Source organism: Mya arenaria, chromosome 11 (assembly GCF_026914265.1).
Source record: "Mya arenaria isolate MELC-2E11 chromosome 11, ASM2691426v1".
Classification (NCBI taxonomy): domain Eukaryota; kingdom Metazoa; phylum Mollusca; class Bivalvia; order Myida; family Myidae; genus Mya; species Mya arenaria.
The window spans coordinates 29,984,998-30,008,363 of record NC_069132.1 but is presented as its reverse complement, the minus strand read 5'-3'; the positions used below and the strand labels follow the sequence as shown (position 1 = coordinate 30,008,363).

At 32.8% G+C, this 23,366-nt stretch overlaps 2 protein-coding genes across 2 annotated transcripts in view; both read right to left on the bottom strand.

Moving 5' to 3' along the window:
- Positions 1-554: 554 nt before the first annotated feature.
- The window catches only part of LOC128209640 (endoplasmic reticulum lectin 1-like), a 29,249-nt gene continuing 6,437 nt past the window's right edge, over positions 555-23,366 (bottom strand). The window contains exons 5-14 of the mRNA XM_052913756.1: positions 14,748-14,820; positions 13,556-13,620; positions 12,882-13,105; positions 11,785-11,896; positions 7,957-8,148; positions 7,587-7,646; positions 6,745-6,854; positions 4,712-4,789; positions 3,971-4,049; positions 555-2,996 (exon numbers count right to left, since the gene is read on the bottom strand). Of these exons, the coding sequence (XP_052769716.1) occupies positions 2,922-2,996; positions 3,971-4,049; positions 4,712-4,789; positions 6,745-6,854; positions 7,587-7,646; positions 7,957-8,148; positions 11,785-11,896; positions 12,882-13,105; positions 13,556-13,620; positions 14,748-14,820 (1,068 nt within the window). The 3' untranslated portion in view covers positions 555-2,921. The remainder of the gene's footprint in view (positions 2,997-3,970; positions 4,050-4,711; positions 4,790-6,744; positions 6,855-7,586; positions 7,647-7,956; positions 8,149-11,784; positions 11,897-12,881; positions 13,106-13,555; positions 13,621-14,747; positions 14,821-23,366) is intronic.
- Positions 18,385-23,292, bottom strand: LOC128209636 (uncharacterized). The gene is made up of 5 exons (XM_052913753.1): positions 21,907-23,292; positions 21,521-21,673; positions 20,945-21,063; positions 20,547-20,622; positions 18,385-20,213 (listed from the first exon to the last, which is right to left on the bottom strand). Exons 1-5 carry the CDS (start codon positions 23,084-23,086, stop codon positions 19,639-19,641), a joined length of 2,103 nt encoding a protein of 700 aa, XP_052769713.1. The 5' UTR covers positions 23,087-23,292; the 3' UTR covers positions 18,385-19,638.

The window sequence follows — 23,366 nt, the reverse complement described above, 5'->3', positions numbered from 1 at the left end:
TTTCATGCCACCATCAGATATACCGTGTTTTATAGACCTTTCTTTCAAATTAAACTAGGTATCCTTCATAAGAATCATTGTTTGTGATATGCATTCATCCTTTGCGGTGAATTAGAACAATTGTATTAATTGTGGTACATCTTATTTGGGGGGTAAGAGTGCATCTGGGTCAAATGAGTGAGACACGATAATGCATTTAAATTATAAACAATCTTTTTTGCACCAACCTATACTGTGCGCTGTTGATGCTTTTTTGCAGTGAAACAAAAGACATAACATGGTAATGATTACAGCCTGTATTTTGGGCCTTGCTATTCATATACCAAGTTTCAGTGAATAACTTGAATATTTTGAACTATTTATGAGTAATGATTACGGTTCAAGTGTCTGGCCAATGTCATCAAAATACCCCATGTGTTTTTCTAGACAGACGAGGTAAAAATAAACTGAACTGATTCTTCTTCAGCCGTTGTGGTACTTGAAACACTGAGTAACCTTACCTTACCTGCCTGAATCTTATCTTTATTATACATGCATTATATACAACAAATTAAAATTTCTCTTTGATCATTTATTATTTGTTTTTCAATAATATGTTTCATGACATACATATGTATCAATACTTCAAATGATATAATTATATTTTATACAGAGCTTTTACACTGAATATCTTGTTTACAAAAAGCCATATTCTTTAAGTATCCTTAGGTTTATAAGAACAATATTACTCATGTATCAGAGTGGGAAAATATGTTTTTACTTCAGTTCAGAATTTAATAAAGCTTTATTCATTATAAAAATAAACTTGTGAATAAAATAGTTATATGTGTATGATTTATTACATGTAATCATATTAATAAAAAACCTATGTGTTGTGTACAGTCATTGATGTTTCTACCAAACAAAATGAACAGTTTTAAGCTTCACATGAGGATTTTCACTGTGACCTTGACATTTTCACTGTGGCCTTATCATTTACAGTGACCTTGACATTTAAATACACATGGATTTCAAACAATAAATAACGTAAATGTAAAGTAAATGTTTATATGGTAAAAAGGCAAATAATAATGAAAAACTAATGCTGTACCATTATCAATTATTCTTTGAAGTTTATCAGAGTAATTCTAAAGAGATGCATACTAACAAAAAGCATTTAAACTGGAATTTTACATTAAAAAGCATCTTCATACACTCTGAGTTAACATTTAAAAAAATTATAAAAGCATATTCGTACACCAACATAACATTAAAAGGTTTATAAAAGCATATTTGTAGTAAACCTGCATCCCATTTATTAGGAATATACTGATACAGTACATGTACACATATAACAAAACTTTTGCAGGGAGAAAAAAGGAAAATGTAACATGGTTTGAAGATTTTTCAATTATTTATTTTTTATTATGCTTGCTGTAAGTTGTATTACATTTTGGTTGTAACCAATTACCATTTTCCTAATTTCCCTGCAAAAGATCAACAAAACAAATCACAATACACCATATATCATTGAGCACAATGTTAAAGAAAAGAGCCATCACCAGGAATTAATGCAACCACCGTTTGGCTCACACATATCCAATATCTTAAAGAGTTTTCTGAGATTTCAAAATAGTTTAATTGGGCCTATTATTTTTTACTTTCTGTAACACTTCATATCAATTAATGTATACATATTTATATTTATATATTTGTCAATCTTTTAACAAAGGCCATGACGGCCCTATATCGCTTACCTGATTAGATATCAAAGATTTTTATATTTGTCAGTTATTCTTTTAACAAGAGGGCCATGATGGCCCTATATCACTCACCTTGTTACCTATATCAAAGAAATAATCCCTAGGGCCAGACAGGGTTACCATTTGATTAGATTTCGTAGAGAACCTCTAGATAATGGGTTTTTTTTCACTATAATATTACTCTAGCCAAAGCAGATCATTACAAGACGTTCAAAGTTGTCCCTTCATTATCAGGTGAAAAATATACTTCATCTGGGTGATGTTGTAAACATAGACATTTCAGCAATGTGTAAACATTAAGAAAAAGTGAAGCAATCAGGATCAAATTACTATTGCTTCTCCTGATATAAGAAAATGGTGGTGATAATTGACTATAGAGACTTCTTCTTAAAATAGTCCCTTTAATATGAGGTCTAATCAGGGTGAAGGTACAGAAGGGTAAAGCAACGATGGTTTTTAATGTCACAATGATGAACGAGTAACATAAACTCTGTTGAGCCTTTAAAGCAGCCAACATTTGAACACATTTAATATCTGCTATATTATGTACTTGTGAATAAGAATCATCTATCATTACTGGGTAATAACCGGTATGAATCATCGATGAAGCTACGAGTTAGGATTGAAACATGAACCCTCTGATCCAGGGTCCAGCATGCTAACCACACTGCCATAACCACAGATTCGATAGACAACACATCAGCAACAAAAAGAAAATAGGATAATAAAATATTTGAACGCAGTAAATATATATATATATATTATTGCATTTGTAAGGAATGATAAGTGTCATACACCAACTTCTTCGCCTACCAGAGTCATAAGCCTCAGTTCATGCAAAGAAACACTAATGCATTCAGAATCAAATTGAACTACATGAATAAGACTAATGTTAATAATTCCTTTGATGCCAAATAAAAAGATGTCACACTACATAGTTTAAAGATTATGTGAGCTATCCAGGCCGTCGAGCTCAGTTAGCAGTGAAATTGACTTGTGAGCAGACAGTCCTGGGATGGATCCCAAGATTGGCAGCATACTTTTCTTCTTTGTCTGTGAAAATCACTTCGGGCCAAAGGTGCTACACAGAATTGCTACACATACTATTTAAAATAATGATAATGTCAAAGAGGAAGTCAATGACAAAAATTTGACACACACAAATAAATATTTTTTTCCTCAGACTTCGATGTGATCCAATAATCCATTGTCGTCAGCTTTGTCCAAAATATCACAGAATAATGGAGATTCTACCTGAAATTACAATAAGGGGTTACATTACACCAGTTTCCTATAAATATGACACAATAAGGGGTTACATTACACCAGTTTGCTATAAATATGACACAATAAGGGGTTACATTACACCAATTTGCTATAAATATGACACAATAAGGGGTTATATTACATCAGTTTGCTATAAATATGACACAATAAAGGGTTACACTACACCAGTTTGCTATAAATATGACACAATAAGGGATTACACTACACCAGTTTGCTTTAATTTAAATATGACACAATAAGGGGTTACATTACACCAGTTTGCTATAAATATGATATGTTACGTATTGTATATATGTAAATGTGTAGATTTAGATTTTGAGACAATTTCCTTAATCGAAATACTTAAATCAGGAATTCCCTACGGCTTGACTGTCCCCTATTTTATAGCAAAGATTTCAACAACACCCTGCACTTAATAGAACAAAGAGAGTTAACAAAATTTTATAACTGTCATATGAAAAAATTGTGCCAAGATTAAACACACCATGAAAAAAACTTTATTACTTGATATATTTTCATATCATTGATATCTACAAAACCAAAACCCTCTATGTTTTAGAACATAAACTATTATTAATTATAAAGATTTTGAAAAAATCCACAAGAGTCGAATACGAAATTCCGGATCAAAACGCAGTACTAATAACCCTTTTATTATATATATATTACTTGTTAGATCACTTAAAAGCCACATGTTTTTATAATAAATTTCATTTTAACAACACACTATTTTGTTTTATGACGTCATTTAACATTGCGCACCGATACTTTTAACGTAACGTCACAAGAGTGGAATACGGCCTTATTGCACTGAGGTGGGATACAGACTACCGTATTTTGCGACATATTATTACGTATTGCATGTGGATATATGATGGGTATTTAATAAAATTTAATACTTAGCAAACTCAATGCTCTTCCTTAAACAAATATTGACCTACCCCAAGAACATATTCACAAGGTTGTGGTTCCACTAAGTATATAGAGACTGCATGAGGTTGGTTTGAACCTTTTAAACATCTGAAATAGAGGGAAGTATGTTAATATAAACATTTATGGTTGATGCTATAATAAATGAACAAAGTTTACACTAACTAAATGAAATTAATGTTTTAAGATACAGTAATACTAATCTGGTTGCAACGAGGATGTTTCCTGCAATATGATATTTACACTCCTTCTTGCGATTGCTTCAATGAATGTTAAGCAAATCTTGAAAGCAACATCATCAGAAATCAGACACTATGGAATCCATGTTAAAGTAAAACGGTTGCTCTAATGACCTTTATTGCAATTAAAGACATCAATGAAACAAGTGACGTCATTGGCGTCCTCGCTGTTCAGCTTATTTTCACAATGTTTAATCTCATTATTTTCAGGATATTGGTTGAGTCTTCACATAATTTATTTAAAATAAAAAAAGAGAGTGTTTATGTGTTTAAATATATTTCAACAATGTCTGTAAAGAATCGCTCCATCTGTATATGAATTTTTCTGTGCACGGATAATCATGAAGTCCTTCGAAACTTATTACTTTTTTTTAATTGTAAGTGATATTCGTTAACAGTATTGTTGTAAATTTATGTTTTCTCAAAAAGCATATTGATATTGACAACAGTTAGTCAGCCTTCATTAAACACTTAAGATAGCTTTAATCAAGTCAAATATTTCAGTTCACTTACTTTAATTTGACCTCTACAAAACGGGGTTTTCCAGTCAGATCACAAACATCTCCATTAGTGTAATACATTGATACACTCCTGAAACAGAAGAAGTCATGAAATTTATTAACTCCTGAAGAAGAGAAGTCATGAACAATATATTATCTCCTGAAGAAGATAAATCATGATCAATTTATTAACTCATGAAGAATGTATTTCATGATCAATCTATTAACTCTTAAAGAAGAGAAGTCATGAACAATCTATTAACTCATGAAGAAGAGAAGTCATGAACAATCTATTAACTCATGAAGAAGAGAAGTCATGAACAATCTATTATCTCCTGTAGAAGAGAAGTCATGAACAATCTATTAACTCATGAGGAAGAGAAGTCATGAACAATCTATTAACTCATGAAGAAGAGAAGTCATGAACAATCTATTAACTCATGAAGAAGAGAAGTCATGAACAATATATTAACTCATGAAGAAGAGAAGTCATGAACAATCTATTAACTCTTAAAAAAGAGAAGTCATTAACAATCTATAAACTCATGAAGAAGAGAAGTCATGAACAATATATTAACTCTTAAAGAAGAGAATTCATTAACAATCTATTAACTCATGAAGAAGAGAATCTATTAACTCATGAAGAAGAGAAGTCATGAACAATCTATTAACTCTTAAAGAAGAGAAGCAATGAACAATATATTAACTCTTAAAGAAGAGAAGTCATGAACAATCTATTAACTCTTAAAGAAGAGAAGTCATTAACAATCTATTAACTCTTAAAGAAGAGAAGTCATTAACAATGTATTAAGTCATGAAGAATATAATTCATGAGCAATCTATTAACTCTTAAAGAAGAGAAGTCATTAACAATCTATTAACTCATGAAGAAGAGAAGTCGTGGACAATCTATTAACTCTTAAAGAAGAGAAGTCATGAACAAATTTTAACTCTTGAAGAATATAATTCATGAACAATCTATTAACTCTTAAAGAAGAGAAGTCATTAACAATCTATTAACTCATGAAGACGAGAAGTCATGAACAATCTATAACTCTTAAAGAAGAGAATTCATGAACAATCTATTAACTCTTAAAGAAGAGAAGTCATTAACAATCTATTAACTCATGAAGAAGAGACGTCATTAACAATCTATTAACTCTTAAAGAAGAGAATTCATTAACAATCTATTAACTCATGAAGAAGAGAAGTCATGATCAATCTAGTAACTCATAAAGAAGAGAAGTCATGAACAATCTATTAACTCTTAAAGAAGAGAAGTCATGAACAATCTATTAACTCTTAAAGAAGAGAAGTCATGAACAATCTATTAACTCTTAAAGAAGAGAAGTCATGAACAATCTATTAACTCTTAAAGAACAGAAGTCATGAACAATCTATTAACTCTTAAAGAAGAGAAGTCATTAACAATCTATTAACTATTGAAGAATATAATTCATGAACAATCTATTAACTCTTAAAGAAGAGAAGTCATTAACAATCTATTAACTCATGAAGAAGAGAAGTCATGAACAATCTATTATCTCCTATAGAAGAGAAGTCATGAACAATCTTTTAACTCTTGAAGAATATAATTCATGAACAATCTATTATCTCAAGAAGAAGGGAAGTCATGAAAAATCTATTAACTCTTAAAGAAGAAAAGTCATTAACAACCTCCTAACCAGGTTGGTACCAATATTTGGAGTATATCAAGTGAGGCAAAGAATATCACTGTGCACATTTAAACAATACTTTCCTAAAGGAAATTGGTGACTTGAAAAGTTTTATCAAAGCACTCATCCCCACAAAGCATTTTGCATTTTGTGTCCAAAAACTGATTCATCCAATCTGGGACTAGATATCTAACAGTATGAGAAATGGCTACAACAGCCGTAACATGATGTTGTAGATTCATAACAAGGTGTGACTCATGTATATACATGTGCGCTTTGTGAAGCACTCAAATTCTTAGTTGGCTGAGTTTTAATTTAGTGTTGCTGTTACTCCAGCAGTAGTCCCAGAAGCATGTAAGAAACCACCTACTTTCTCTGGCCAATGGGTTTAGGACGTTTCCCAGGGTTCTGTTGAAGCCAATTAAGGTGCTTCCCGCTGTCCCAGAGTCCCAGATAGATAATTGTGTCACCATTCTGGTCCTGTGGGGGTAAATCTCATTGGTAAGAGCATAGATTAGGAAGTGTGAAACTTAAAAACTTTGGAAATTAATTAAATATTTCAATTAAAACTATGATGGATACTTGTCTGCCAGTAACAAACCTTTACTGACAAGAATGACAATGGTCACAATCAGGGCTTCTTAAATTATGAAAACTCAATATGTTCGGGCGCACATCGAGTCCATCCATCCCCTTACACCATAAAACAAGAGGCCCAAGAGGGCCTATGCTCTACTGGCATGGCTCTTGTGGTCATTTTCATTGGCATTTTTTTATACTTTCAAGACCCATAATCTAGGCATGCATGGGCAGATCTGGCTGGTTTTCAAAAGGAACAGAGCTTTAATGGATATCTAAATAGTACTGTACAAGTTTCATCGAGATACAACAAAACTGAAAACTGTATCGTGTTCACAAGAAATTGTTTAGAGACACATGGATGCATGAACACACGGACGCACATACTACGTACACAATACCATCGCATAAGCTCTTCTGGCCTTTGGCCAGTAGAGCTAAAAACAAAGCTGTTTTTTATTTAATAAAGAAAAATATGACTTGCGTACCAAGTTTAATTTAAATAACATTCATGTTTTCTGAGTTTAAGGTTTGAGTTTTTGCACGCTAAGGCTGCCAATGACAATGACGCCTAATATGTCAATACAAAAACAGACAAGCTAAAAATAAGACGATGTTTTTTACTTGTATTACCTCATGATATTGTTTGGCGTGTTTCTTGTAGCAGAACTCGTGTCTCCACCAACCTGTGCCCTGTAATTCAAGGATTAAAATATAAAACAGCCCTCATATATCATTGTATTGATAATTTCCATGATTTTTTATTATCTTTTTTTTTGGGGGGGGGGGGGTTGATATAATTGTTATGTTGTCTGGCAATCCTTTTTTACATATAAGTTATCCAAAATATTTTGGCTACCATTTATTGAATTTTTTTTTTTATATATTCTGGGTAAGTCTAAACAGTTATTATTATTACATATCATTTGTTTTTAACATTCACAGTCAGTCAGTTGTGTTACAAGAATATTTATAGTAATATCATTTTTCTAAATTAACGTACCCCATGGATACAATAATCTCCGGCCAGGAAGTCCCTGAGAAGTGACTTGTCTGCCTGCACCCCTATCTTTGTTTCTGGCCTGGGGTCGACATGCTGTGGGGTGGATCCCCCGGGCTTTGTCCCCTGGGGTGGGGTACTGGTGGGATGGGTCCCACCTTTGTGGCTGGGAGCGCTGGGGAATTCATTTTCTTCCTGGATAACATTAGCAGAGGTTTAAGTTTTATAAATGAAAAGACAAAAACATATATTAATCAGTTACTTACTTTAACCCTTTACTTCATGTAAACCTAAGCCATTTCAGGCTGCCAGTTCATGGCTTATCAGTTCATATCGGTAAACGGACATTTGCCCCCCCGGATGTTTGCCCCCCTTTTGGACCATGGCGGACATTTGCCCCCCCGCCGTTTTCGAGGGGGCGGACATTTGCCCCCCCCTCAATGTTCGAGGGGGCGGACATTTGCCCCCCCTCCGGTTATATAAGTAATATTCTAGACAAACCTATACCAAAATTGCTTATTAACCAACATAACTCCAATTTGTGTATTTTGCATGTCTTCAATCAAATAAAAGCCACGACATAAGAGAAGGGAGACTACTCGATAATGCGATAACTTTAATAATCTTACAAACTATCAACACCAAACATGTGTTTGTATTAAAGTGCGATCCAACACTACAATTAAAGCAATCCCGATCGCGCTAATTACCTATGTGTGCATGATATCAAAGAAGTGTTAATTAATGAGAAACAATTAAAGCAATCTCGATCGCGCTATTTACCTCTGTTTGCATGATATCAAAGAAGAGTTAATTAATGAGAAACAATTAAAGCAATCTCGATCGCGCTATTTACCTCTGTTTGCATGATATCAAAGAAGAGTTAATTAATGAGAAACAATTAAAGCAATCTCGATCGCGCTATTTACCTCTGTTTGCATGATATCAAAGAAGAGATAATTAACGAGAAAAATGTGTGACCTGAACGGTGTAATCTGTATTTATATGTAATTAGTGACAAACATACAAACTGGTGTAAATCGGTTGGCAGTTTGCACGTAAATTGAACAAATAGTTAAAGAAAAAAATGTTCATTTTTTTTATAAATTAATATATTTTTAATGTCTTGGTATAAACTTATAAAACCGGGGGGGGCAAATGTCCGCCCCCTTGAAAACGGCGGGGGGGCAAATGTCCGCCCCCTCGAAAACGGCGGGGGGGCAAATGTCCGCGATGGTCCAAAAGGGGGGCAAACATCCGGGGGGGCAAACATCCGGGGGGGCAAATGTCCTAGTTTCGTATCAGTACCCCTACTTCATAGGAGATTATTGATATTATTGGAATTTTAACCCTAATGTATTACAAACCTATTTTCTTAGTATTTCTTTTGGTTTAATCAATAAGTCATCAATGTAAAGTTTATAGAGAATTAAATTTCCAATCCAGTCATATAAATTTAATTTTGTTATCTAAATTATTTCCGCATGATATTCATAAACAAACAGAAAAATATGTCAAATTTGATGAAAATTAATTTTTATTACACTTTTATTTATCAAACATAACACGAAATATTATATAAACAACATATTTTTATAATTCATTTAATGCAACCTGAATTGAAACAAAGATGGACAGAATTAAAAAATAGTTCACAACAAAGAAGCACGGTATATTTATATATATATATATGATACAGAAGAAAAAAAAGTTGATCAACAGTCACAGTACTTATAACTTTCGGTTATTTAATACTACAATGAACAAATAAAGTTATTATTCAACTACTACATGAGGCCTGCATGCTATTGTTTACTAAATTTATATCGTTTATTGCATGTCCATGTATTGTCATTTGGGTTTGATTTTAAAAATCCTCATTGCTCGTATCCTTGTGTGCGTGACGCCGAGGTCTGAATTCTCGACGTCGTACTCAATGTCTCAAACTCATTTTAATTGAAGCCAGAATGTTCCGATTCATCAGACAAACACTGAAATATAAATGACATTATTCAGGAATGTTGTTTTAAACTGAAGTTAACAAGGGCAGAAATTAGCTCTACATTGCATTCTTGTGTATTCGAAAACACGTGTTTCAACAGCTGATCGATGTTAAATTGGGTCATGTCAAAGTTTAACAATAGGGATAGTCATTATTTTATAACACATTTGTACTTACTTTCAATTTGTAGAAGCAGATGCGCATTTTTATGACCGGATTAGCGAAACAGAAGTGACACATATGTCCCATATAATGATTTATGGCCTTTGTTTATACAAGCCAGATGATTTTTTGTTTATCCAACATGGCCGACATTTTGACACGTTTTCGAACCATGACCTGTGACGTCAGGCGCGTGATCAATAAAATATAGTTGTATTATTGGTAGTTAATTATAACTTGCAGTATTGTGTAAATTTCCACGAGGAAAACGAGACAGGAATGCCCACAAACCTGCGCAGTCAACGTTTTACGCATCTTTGATACCAGTGACCTTATTTTGCGATTTTTCGAAATTCTTTAAATAGTAACATAGTGTTTTTTTTAGTGCATTGTATTTATCGATGTTTATACTTCATGAATATGAATTTATAGCGCATAAACAAGCATCAGGTATGAAAATAAATGCCCCTACATTACGAATACGTAGGATTACGTATCTATGAAGCTATGGATAAAACGTTAAGATCCGTATCTATGAAGCTATGGATAGATAAGTAAAATTGCGTATCTATGAAGTAAAGGGTTAAGTAAAAGTTAGAAGGGATTAAGAAACATCTTATTGATTAAGAATGAGTGGATTTTAACCAGCAAGATTTTACTTAATATCTTCCAATTGACTAAGAATGTAATCACAAGCTGTATTCATGCATCGAGCTTTGCTGTTTGAATTTGGGCGCCGGTTTAACTATGTTGCATTGCATACTTTCTTCCATTTCAATGTATATCAGGGTACCCAATTGCATTGGAAAGAGTTTTTAAAAGGACGACTAAAAAGATTATTTGTTGAATAGGATATTTTTAGACTTTGAAGCACTATTTCCTTCCATGTCCTTCCATTGGAATTTTTCTTAGTTTACAGTGATTTAAATAAGAAGAAAATCTACATGCTATGCCACTGCAGTATACCAAACATTTAATCATCGCCATTTTGGTATGAAAATGTTTGACAACAGATTCTCATGAATTTCAATTACACATCTGACAGTGGTTCCTATTATTTTTCAAGATTGTTGCTGACAGTAAGTTGTACATTCCTTTTTTAATGCAAATTAAAAACAATTACCACCAAGACTAACATACGTGAATTTAAATCACAAAACAAGAGTATCATTTAAACAAATAAAATTACTTTTAATATAATTATTTATTTTATTATTATTATTTTGTTTTCAAGGGCTTATATAAACACACAAATAAATATCTTCTGAATAATGTTAACAAAACAATGTACAATACGATAAATCAATGTGTTTTTGAAAAGGCAGAAATGATAATGGACAGGCAAATGAGTACAGGCTAATGAGCTGTTTCATTGGCTGAAAATGTAGGTTGTATTCTTGAATTAGATTTTGCTATGTGTTACAAACATTTGAAAAAGTCAAGAACATTTTTCTGTCAGACAAAAAAAGTCCCATCAGGTGACATTATAGGCTGAATGAAGGCAAGGTTCATCTGAAGGTCACATCCTTTTAACATCATATCAAAGCGATTTCATAGTTATTTTGATAACACTAAAAAAAGAAGGTAATCTTCCACTTTTCAGTAAACTGAAGAAAAAAATCATTATTTCTCTCTAAAAACAATATTCACTTCCCTCCAAGCCTTACCTGTTCAAGGGAGATTTCAGATTCGACTTGAATTTCCGTTAGCCGAGTGGGTCTTGTTGGAGATCCTTCGACAGAGTGACAGCTAATTTGGCTTACAGGAGGGTCTTTTGGCCTACAATGAATGTTACTTACATGAAATCGTATTAATATTTAAACTCGTTTTCAAAAATTAAATAATAAATTTTGCATACACTGGCCTATCAAGGAGATCCATCTATGATTCTGCTAGAAAATTCACTCACTTTATACAATGATTGCTATTTGTTATTTGGGCATGATTGTATATTTTTCATTTTTTTTCAAAGTCTTGAAAGTAGTTCTTCATAAATTGTAGCCAACAATGGTTGTGAAATGAGGCTTTTTAGGGCTAGTGGAGAATAGATTTAAACAAACAGCTAACACCAACACTTGCCTGCCATTGTTTTTCAGTTGAATAATGGGATAACGCAACAATTGTTAAAGCCATAGTTATTATCTTAGCTACACATGGTTATTATCTGTAGCAACTAGCCACAATTATGCGCGTTTAGGGAACTTTTTTAACATTTGGATATTCATTTTGTTTCCTAAATGCCACAAGTCAACTGAGCAGTACCAATGTAAAATATATTCTTCAACTGTTACTCCACAATACTGAACACTTCACTGTTAAATTTAAACACAAAAGTTACACTTTCATTATTATAGCCAATACCTTTTACTTATTACACAAGTGTTTAATGAAACACAAATAATTAGTTTAGTTTAGATCGACTTCTGTCAATAACGCATCGCCATTTTGAAACCATCTAGCAGGTTCCCGTTATCTTTCAGCTCAATATACTTAGCGCTGGGATCTGTCATTCTTGGCTAGGAAAACATCAAGTGGGTTAAGGACGCGTAGAGTCACAAAATAAAAAAATCGTCAAAGACTCTGAAGCGGCTGTTATGGACTACTGTAGGAACATGTTTATCAAGTTTTTTATGAATTTCTTGAAAGAATTTTTATACATTGCCACAGTTGAAGTTGCTTCACGATGCAGATGTCAACCCTGCTGACAACAACACCTTATACAGAATGAAAGTATCATCATCATGATAGTCACTACAAATCTTACTTGAATGCTGGATGTTGACACAGTACCGCGGTAAGTACAATGATGTCATATTCACAACTAGATGTCTCCTTAAGTTGGTAAATCTCGCCTCGACCATTTGGCTGACAGATATACATCACATGACTCTTTCTTGGCTGTCCCGTCACATCACAATTAGATCCTCCGCCCATCGTAACAGCGTAATATGGTAAATCAAGGCCATCCAATTTAATGCTTTTTATAATCTGTGAAAAATGTTAGAATGGTTAAACAACTAGTAATATTATTCATATAAAATGTGATAATAAGATGTCTTCAAATTGTGTTCAATATTATATTCAACTTTCAGTCTTTAGAAATACAAGCGGAATAAAGAAACTGTGCATTAATTTTTTATTTTTTTTAAATAAACTCAGATATAGCATTTTGGAATGAAACAAATAAGGACATTATTGAAAAAGTTATCATAGAAAAATCATTGAATGACGCATTATAGAAATATTCACAGTTTTTTTATTGTTATAGTTTATATTTCAGGCTGAGTTTTACACAAGGATTAGCCTTTCCCCATAAGCAAAGATAACTTAACAGCTAAAATAGATTGACAGTTTAGGCATCTTTTTATAATTTGTTTTGTCTCAGAATTAGCTGATTTTGGAGGAGGAGGAGTGGGAGGAAAAGAAGAAGAAGAATACCTGTTCTGCTGATTTCTGTTTTTCTGGGTCTTTCACATCTGTTTCTCGTGTCTCCTCTTTACCATCTGAAGAAAAACAATGGCAAATGAACGAAAAGAAAATTCTTTTCAGACACAATATGTGTAAGGCCATAACAAAACTAAGTCTGGTTCCAGTGACTTGTCACTGACCCTTAAATTTAGGTGCTGACCCTAATATTTAAAGCACAGTGGTTAGTGCAATCAACCTCGCCTAGGCGCCCTTGGTTCGATTCCCGGCATGGGCGCATGAGAGTTTGGTTTGTGGTCACCAAGTCGGACAAGTGGGTTTCCTTTGGGTACTCCAGTTTTCCCACACAACACAAGACCACACTCTCATGTCACATAGTGCCAACAAGAGTGATTAATATGAGTTGCAATAGCTTGTTTCACAATTGTTGTAAATGTAAATAATTAAAGGCCAGTACATGAAAGCTTACAGGGTTTTATTAGAAAACAGAATAATAACTTGTTTTGGCCTCATGCTTTACTTACAAACTTGTACATTATTGGAATGTGTGATTTGTTTTTTTATTCATTAATTTATTCTCAGAATGGTACACAAAGTATACCGAGCAGTGTTATAAGAAGTGTGCAAATAAATAACAACTCTATTCACTTATACTCCCGCTGGTTATTGAACACTGTCCTTGACAACAAGACATGTTCAACATCTGAATCTTTAAAAGCATATGGCACCGGAAAACAAACAATTATGTTTTTTAAAATTCATTTTGCCAACAAATGTTCAAAAACAAGTTTCAATACTCAATATTTTTACACTATAAACATGTACCGGTATGTAATTTCTTTATGCAGTTTTCCTAAATTTTGACAAAACTTCTGCTAGCAAGCTTTGTACTTTTCCCCCTAACATAGAGGTTGAGGGACCTTTCTCCAAAGATAGAGGAAAATATGATAATGCATGTACATATACAAACATGTTTAAACCTGTTACAAATACTAGTTATACATGGTCATCTAACCACCAGGTGTAGAGCAAAATATTGATATGAAAAAGTGCACACCCATTGGTAAGATGACTCTTTCATAATGGCTTGTATTGGTTACTGTGTTAAAACATGTTTAAACATGAAACATGCATGATTCACACTTACGAGAATTGTCTTATTTCCCAAATACCTTATTCTACAATTCTGGAACACTCGATATACCTGATTTTGTAGTTTTCTTATCTTCCTCCTTATCCATTCGTCCTAAGTAATATTCCTGAAGCTTGGGCTTTTGCTGAAGAAAGAAGAAGTCAATATAAAGCTTACTGGCGAGATTTGAGATTGTTACAGTTCAAAACTTTGATAACATCACCATTTTTTACTTCATTACAATTCTTTACTTTCAATTCATAACAACTCTGGAAGTTTAAAATCATCAAACATATAATAGTTCTCCAAGTCAGCAATGATGCCATTTACAGCATTGTTATCTTTATCAAAATTCTGCATTTACAGCATTGTTCACTATATTTTAAGTTCAGCATTTACAGCATTGTTAACTTTATCAATGTCCTGCATTTTCAGCATTGTTCACTCTATAAATGTCCTGCATTTTCAGCATTGTTAACTTTATCAATGTCCTGCATTTTCAGCATTGTTAACTTTATCAATGTCCTGCATTTTCATCATTGTTAACTTTATCAATGTCCTGCATGTTCAGCATTGTTATCTTTATCAATGTCCTGCATTTTCATCATTGTTAACTTTGAAATAGTTGTGAACAATCTGTCAAAACTCATTTTTTAAAAATAAATTGTTGATAGGTTCAGTCTTAACTCTATAATTATAAATGTTCAGCTGTCACTTTTAAATACTGTTCTGAGTTCGATCACTGGCCATAGCACCCAGCCTCCATCTTATGGGTTCATATAACTGACACAAGACCTACTACCTCTCCAGGAAAGGGGCTCTTCAATTGCCATTTAAATCATAGTAATTAGCATGTACAAACACAAACATTTATATACATAAATGGCTTTACTTAACTTTAAGCTAGACTGGCAGTCACCTATATAGACTTTTTTGTACAATATGTTTTTGCATGTGATGCCACTCATACACTAATACATAAAACCCCCAAATATTATGTAATACAAATAACAAGTACACTATATAAAAGTCTCAATTATATGTAAATATATATATATATATATATATATATATATATATATATATATATATATGTGGATGGGAATGGGAATATGATCATTCTGGCCCAAAAATGACATTTTGAGATATTGTTACCTTTATGATGCCAAGTATTTCTAGAACAAAAATCCAAAGTTTCAAGACAAAATTCACAAAACCTAAAAAAATATAGTACTTTTCGTAACACGGGTGTAGAAATTGAAATGAACAAAATGTATGGTCTAATGTGTTTATTTAGAATGAAATATCCATGTCACATTAATATCATGTCAAGGACTATTTACATGTAACATATAAGTTTTAGCATAGAAACAATAAGCACTCATTGTTTGATTACAAAAGTTAATAAAAAGTTCAAAACTGCATTTGGTTGCTATGGTAACTATTGATAAAGCCATTTTCACTCATTTTCTACATGTTTACCAAAAAATAATGTTATTCATAAAGTTGTGTTTTAAGTAATTGACTTTTTTATGATACCAAGCAATTGCAGAAATAAAATCTGAAGTTGCAAGTCAAATATTAAAAAAACCAATGGATATAGAACATTTTGTAAAAGAGGGATTAAACACAATTTGAACTAAATGTTGGCTAAATCTGTTCTTATTTTGAATGAAGTATTAAAGTCAAAATATTAAAATATAAAACTATGTATCTTTACTTGAATCACATAAACTGCAAAAGGAAAATAACAAGTATACATCGCTAATGTCCATAGTGATAAAGAAACTTACAACAAACGTCATAGCAAAATTCAGTTGCTATGGTTACTTATGAAAATGCTATTACCAATCATTTTTGAAAGTCTGCATAACAAAGAATTATATCTTAGTTAAATTATTTATAGTTATTGACTTCTTTATGATACTAAGTATTTTCAGAAATTAAAACTGCAGTTTCAAGTTAAATTTCACAAAAGTTCAAAAAAACATATGAAACATTTTGAAACACAGCGCTAAAAAACAATTTGAACAAAACTGTTCTAATTTTGAATACAATATCCATGTCAAGATATTTAAATTTTTAACTTATCTTTACTAGTGTTACATAAACTTCAAAATTAAAATAGCAAGTACACATTGCTAATGTCCATAATGACATAGAAATTGGCCACAACGGTCAAAGCAAAAATCTGTTGCTATGGTTACTAATGAAAATGCTAATTCCAATCATTTTTGAAGTCTGCCACAAAAAGATGTGTTCCTAATTTACAATGCCTTTTAAGTTCTTGGCATCTAAATGATACCAAGTGTGTAAGATATAAAAACCTTAAGTTTAAGTCATTTTTGTACAAAGAAATCAAAAGATATGGATCATTCTGTTACACATTGATAAACAGTTTGAAAACAATGTCCATTAAAAATGTTCTTACTTTAAATGCACTATCAATGTCGAAATACTAACTTTACTGTATGTTATAGCTAACACATTAACTTATTCATAGAGACAAAGAGTACACATTGCTCATTTATGTACAAAATGACAAAAAGAACTATGGAAACAACAGTCTGTTGCTATGGTTACATGTGATAATGCCATTTTTTGATCATTTTTTCACATTTGCCACAAACATTTGATCTACAATCAACATTTCATCAACAAATGAGTAAATGACAATACTTAATTCATTGAGATGTCATTTTCAACTGAAGTATTAATTCTAAAAAATGCATCTTCTTAAATTGTCAAGTCACATTTCGGTAATTAATGCTAAAGGCCTAGCAAGTGATTAAGGAAAAATCTGCACATTCTCTTTCATTTGCAAAAAAACAGAGTTGTAGTTTGCAATGATTTTGTAATAAAAAACACTTCCACAATGCAATGCAACAAAAAAGCAAATATTCTTTCTCCTGCTTCAAATGGCAGAGATACATATAACTTAATTGCGCTAGTCTTTAGATGTAGAGGATATTTCTCAAGTTGTTCAATACAAAGTTGATTAAAGAAGTGTTTTCTGTCCAACTAATATAAAGGGACTTTGCAAGCCTATAACAATCTAAGTAAACAATCCCAATAAGTTATTTTTCATTTCCTCTCATATTCATATCAAACCTACTAATGTGAGTATTTAAAGTCCTAAACACATCGATACTACAAAGAGTTCACATTTTCAACACTATTCATTATTATGATGTCATGTTACAATTTATTACACTTGCTTAAAATGCCATTTATGACATAAGTATACTTCCTGGCTGGTTTGACAAACATATCTATGCAGCACTACATTTAACCAGTCCACATTAAATTAACACAGAAGGCTATGTTTGCGTTTACTGCCTTTCGGTGTGTCATTTTTGCCAATATCAACTTTGACTTTCCCCATAGTTGGTTTAGGGCATACTGCAGATCTTGATGACTCAGATCTAAAGAATGGACCTATAGAATCGTGAAGGTACCATTGACGTGCAGCATCTAGGCACGGTGCGTGCTTTAGTTCAGGCAAAATACCACATTCTGGATTCATCCTCAAAAGATTAAATTCACTTTCTGATGAATCTACAAACTCTTTGCAAACTACAACTCCTGGTTTCTGTTTTGATACATGGAAATGGTGGTATTTGGTGATATTCTTTAGAGTTTTGAAATACGTATTTAGGAATGATTTCCAACTGTGAAATGTCACTGGCTGCTGAGGGTCATTAACCAGCTGTGGGATGTTGTGGCCAGACTTTGAAGAGGCGGATACTGTGTGGGCAATTTCTTGAAGATTCTCGGCATTACAGCATCGCCACTTGACCTTCCAGATGCCGAAGTGACAGTCAGGAGCAAATTTGGTTTGAAAAATCTGTTGCTATGGTTACTAATGAAAATGCTAATTCCAATCATTTTTGAAGTCTGCCACAAAAAGATGTGTTCCTAATTTACAATGCCTTTTAAGTTCTTGGCATCTAAATGATACCAAGTGTGTAAGATATAAAAACCTTAAGTTTAAGTCATTTTTGTACAAAGAAATCAAAAGATATGGATCATTCTGTTACACATTGATAAACAGTTTGAAAACAATGTCCATTAAAAATGTTCTTACTTTAAATGCACTATCAATGTCGAAATACTAACTTTACTGTATGTTATAGCTAACACATTAACTTATTCATAGAGACAAAGAGTACACATTGCTCATTTATGTACAAAATGACAAAAAGAACTATGGAAACAACAGTCTGTTGCTATGGTTACATGTGATAATGCCATTTTTTGATCATTTTTTCACATTTGCCACAAACATTTGATCTACAATCAACATTTCATCAACAAATGAGTAAATGACAATACTTAATTCATTGAGATGTCATTTTCAACTGAAGTATTAATTCTAAAAAATGCATCTTCTTAAATTGTCAAGTCACATTTCGGTAATTAATGCTAAAGGCCTAGCAAGTGATTAAGGAAAAATCTGCACATTCTCTTTCATTTGCAAAAAAACAGAGTTGTAGTTTGCAATGATTTTGTAATAAAAAACACTTCCACAATGCAATGCAACAAAAAAGCAAATATTCTTTCTCCTGCTTCAAATGGCAGAGATACATATAACTTAATTGCGCTAGTCTTTAGATGTAGAGGATATTTCTCAAGTTGTTCAATACAAAGTTGATTAAAGAAGTGTTTTCTGTCCAACTAATATAAAGGGACTTTGCAAGCCTATAACAATCTAAGTAAACAATCCCAATAAGTTATTTTTCATTTCCTCTCATATTCATATCAAACCTACTAATGTGAGTATTTAAAGTCCTAAACACATCGATACTACAAAGAGTTCACATTTTCAACACTATTCATTATTATGATGTCATGTTACAATTTATTACACTTGCTTAAAATGCCATTTATGACATAAGTATACTTCCTGGCTGGTTTGACAAACATATCTATGCAGCACTACATTTAACCAGTCCACATTAAATTAACACAGAAGGCTATGTTTGCGTTTACTGCCTTTCGGTGTGTCATTTTTGCCAATATCAACTTTGACTTTCCCCATAGTTGGTTTAGGGCATACTGCAGATCTTGATGACTCAGATCTAAAGAATGGACCTATAGAATCGTGAAGGTACCATTGACGTGCAGCATCTAGGCACGGTGCGTGCTTTAGTTCAGGCAAAATACCACATTCTGGATTCATCCTCAAAAGATTAAATTCACTTTCTGATGAATCTACAAACTCTTTGCAAACTACAACTCCTGGTTTCTGTTTTGATACATGGAAATGGTGGTATTTGGTGATATTCTTTAGAGTTTTGAAATACGTATTTAGGAATGATTTCCAACTGTGAAATGTCACTGGCTGCTGAGGGTCATTAACCAGCTGTGGGATGTTGTGGCCAGACTTTGAAGAGGCGGATACTGTGTGGGCAATTTCTTGAAGATTCTCGGCATTACAGCATCGCCACTTGACCTTCCAGATGCCGAAGTGACAGTCAGGAGCAAATTTGGTGTGCCCAGCCAACATAGTGTTTAGTGTTACACTCTCATGCAGTCCTGAAAATTGTAGGAAGATCTGTTCAGTGTAAATAAAACGTATCTATATTCAAAAAAAAAAACTAAGGATATTATTTTAGCTATGGTATAATAAAATTTTCAAGACATATAAATCTTACAATAATGGAGTGTTTACATATATGTTTATTTAGTTATAACATATCCCTTATATAAAATTACTGCCAACTATGCTTTAACTTAATCCAGTTCAGCATTCTATTAAATTAGAGCACTGCTTGCAGGTATCAATGATGTGATTGATTTCAAAAGACAGCTCAATGCACAAATCCTTAAAAAACAGACGAACAATTATTAACAGATTAGAAAACTGACCTGTCATAACACGCCACATGGCATACCAAAGCACAGTGTGGTTCTTGTTTTGGCCAACGGCATTATCAAAATGAACCTGGAAAATTTAATACAATCTTTTTTCATATTTGAGCTTTATGCAGTACAATGTTACAATGAGGGACACATTTCATAAGCCATAGTTGAAACTAACTATCCAATTGTTATCAAGCATCGAATGTGAAATGGAAAAACATCTGAGTAAGAATGTGTTTCATGGTGTAATATATGTTAAGTTTCATCATCTATTATATTCACTATTGATTATCATAATCTCTTCTCAGCAATAAGGATGAACTTTGCATAGGCTGATAAAACCTTTAATCCATATTTATTCTATAGATAATTTTAATGGGTAATCGTTTTGAAGCACTAAATACCTCAGCATGTTTTTCACCAACGCCAAAGTGCTGAAAGTAGTGGTGGGCCATGCTCACGACACTGTCGCTTCCTTTCCCTGGCAATTCGGCCTCGTCCACAAGATAAAATGTCTGCTTTCCTGTTAATAAATATTAATTGTTAAAGGGACTTTACACCAGATTGGCATCAAAAAATGTTTTTTCTGTAATGAATCTCAGGACAATTATTTAATAAAATGTTTTACTTTTTGATATCAAAATTGAAAGAAAAATACCAAAATGTTAATGTTCGATCCGTAGTTGCCAAAATTGCAGTCCAGTGTTGTATTCACTGTGCTACGAAGGCTTACTCTAAACCTTTGGAACATTTAAGCTACATACCCAACTTGGTAATATCACGTGATAACATCGACAAGCCAATCACGCATAAAAATGAATTCTACTAGGTATACCTAGTAATCTTTCTTAATGGTAAAATACGGAAAAACTGTGAAAAATAAATTATTTGTAAACTATGTATTACTTCAGTTAGTTTTAACTGTCTTATTCTGTTACTCCTTGTTTAATTCCAAGTGACATCTAACCATAAAAATTTACCTGAACCTTCGGCGCACATGCCAAACACTTGGCACTTTCGTGGGGTGGCGAAATATATCGGCCCAACTTGTTGTGCATGATGTGGATAGTGAACTTGCTGGGCAAAGTCCCATGAGTAGTGGTAGTGCACATCTTGGCTACATGGTTCAGCACCTTTAAAGACAATAATTATAGCATTTAAAAAAAATCAAATAGTATTGTAATTTATGACAACAGGTGATCCGACCGCTATTCAGTAACTTTCAAATGATAGTAATATACACTGTATCCGAAAATGTTAGGGTAAATAATAATTAATTGTGGCACAGACAAGTGTACTCAGAACAAATATTTTTGATCAATATATTAACATATAAATCTTATTTTGGTTTTGGAATGGCTCTAACCTTGTGAAAGAATTTCACTGCTATGAACATCTTTGCTTGCAGCAGTTAACTCCTTGTACTGCTCTCTTTGTTTTTTTGCAGTGCTTAGATGAGCCTCGTACTCACTTACAAGTTCATTTTTATCTTCATCACTTAGCTGACCCGACTTTCCCAATTTTACACCAAATTTTTGGCATTTAAAACAAAGGTCTGTCGTTGGCTTTGCCAAGGCTATGTGAGGGCAAAGTTCATTCCAAATGTTTCGAAATGTTTTAAGACACACTTGTCTATAGCCAGTCTCAACAGCACTTTCCTGATATATTTCATGAATTTCAGAAATGTTAACATCAGATGGCAATAAAAGAACAGTCTGATTTGGGCAATGAGGGAGCCGACCTGGCAATGGCAAAGCATTGTCTGTTGCATAATTTTCAATAAAGGTTTTCAACCTGCTTTGGTCTGTAAAGCTAAGGGCGTTAGCTGGGGCCTTGTGCTTATTCCCATGAATTCTGGGCTTTATCCCCTCAGAATCCAGTGATTTTGCCATTCTTTGCAAACTGCAGTAAGATGTTGCATGTGCAAAAATAAATGTGGTTTTACAGATTTTGTGTCCCATAAAATAATACATCTGCGATGGTTTCACACGGGTCTTTTGTGATTTCTTATTGGACAATATGTTGCCAGTGGTAACTCTATGGGCAAGCAAAAGACTCTTAATAACAAGTTCTCTTTCATCATTTGAAAGGTCCATGCAGTTTTGTCTGTAAGCTAACAGTTTTTCAAAATCAACTACTGATGAGCATGGTTTCCCATTATATAATCCTTTACATCCACATGTTTCTGCTCGCAGTTTGTTTACATTATGAATCTCCTTGACATCTTCAGGTCTTGAAGTACCATCATAATCATTTGACAGAGTAAGTACATCATCGTTGAAACTAGTTTCAAAAACATCATGTTCACAATCAGACTCTTGTTCATTGTTTATTTCACAATCAGAATCATCATTATTTATAAAACATGATAAAATTGACCTTTCATCTGAATCTTTTATATTTTGACTTTGAGATGACTGCACAAGTTCATTGAAATAAAGATTGTCAAGTTTAAGTAGTTCATTTGCAAAATCTGGATCATCATTTTGAATATATTCTATATCATAAGGTACCGTCGAGGCCTGTGACAACGTGAACTGACTCATAGTTTATTTAACATTTAACATTTAACCTTGGCGGTCATTATCGGTTGCTAACAACAAAAAATATTTTCCAATAGGTGTCGCAGAATTCACTTCCGGGTTTTGTCAATCACTTTGATTGCCATGTGAAAGTACTGTCAAATTGCATTATCAAGCTTACAGATTGTGTTATACTGATTAAACATAATCAATAAATGATTAAATAACATTTTATTTGCACTTACCACTTGTAATTCCACATTTTGAACCCAGAAACGTTGAAGTTTAACACCGGATGTTCCTC

Bases quoted from the DNA above. Each gene is read 5' to 3' on its own strand.
- LOC128209636 (XM_052913753.1), bottom strand. From the start codon at position 23,086: ATGAGTCAGTTCACGTTGTCACAGGCCTCGACGGTACCTTATGATATA. The intron at 20,623-20,944 runs GTATTTAGTGCT...TAAATTTTCCAG, and splicing joins TTGGTGAAAAACATGCTGAG to GTTCATTTTGATAATGCCGT. The intron at 20,214-20,546 runs GTCAGTTTTCTA...TACAATTTTCAG, and splicing joins CATGTGGCGTGTTATGACAG to GACTGCATGAGAGTGTAACA.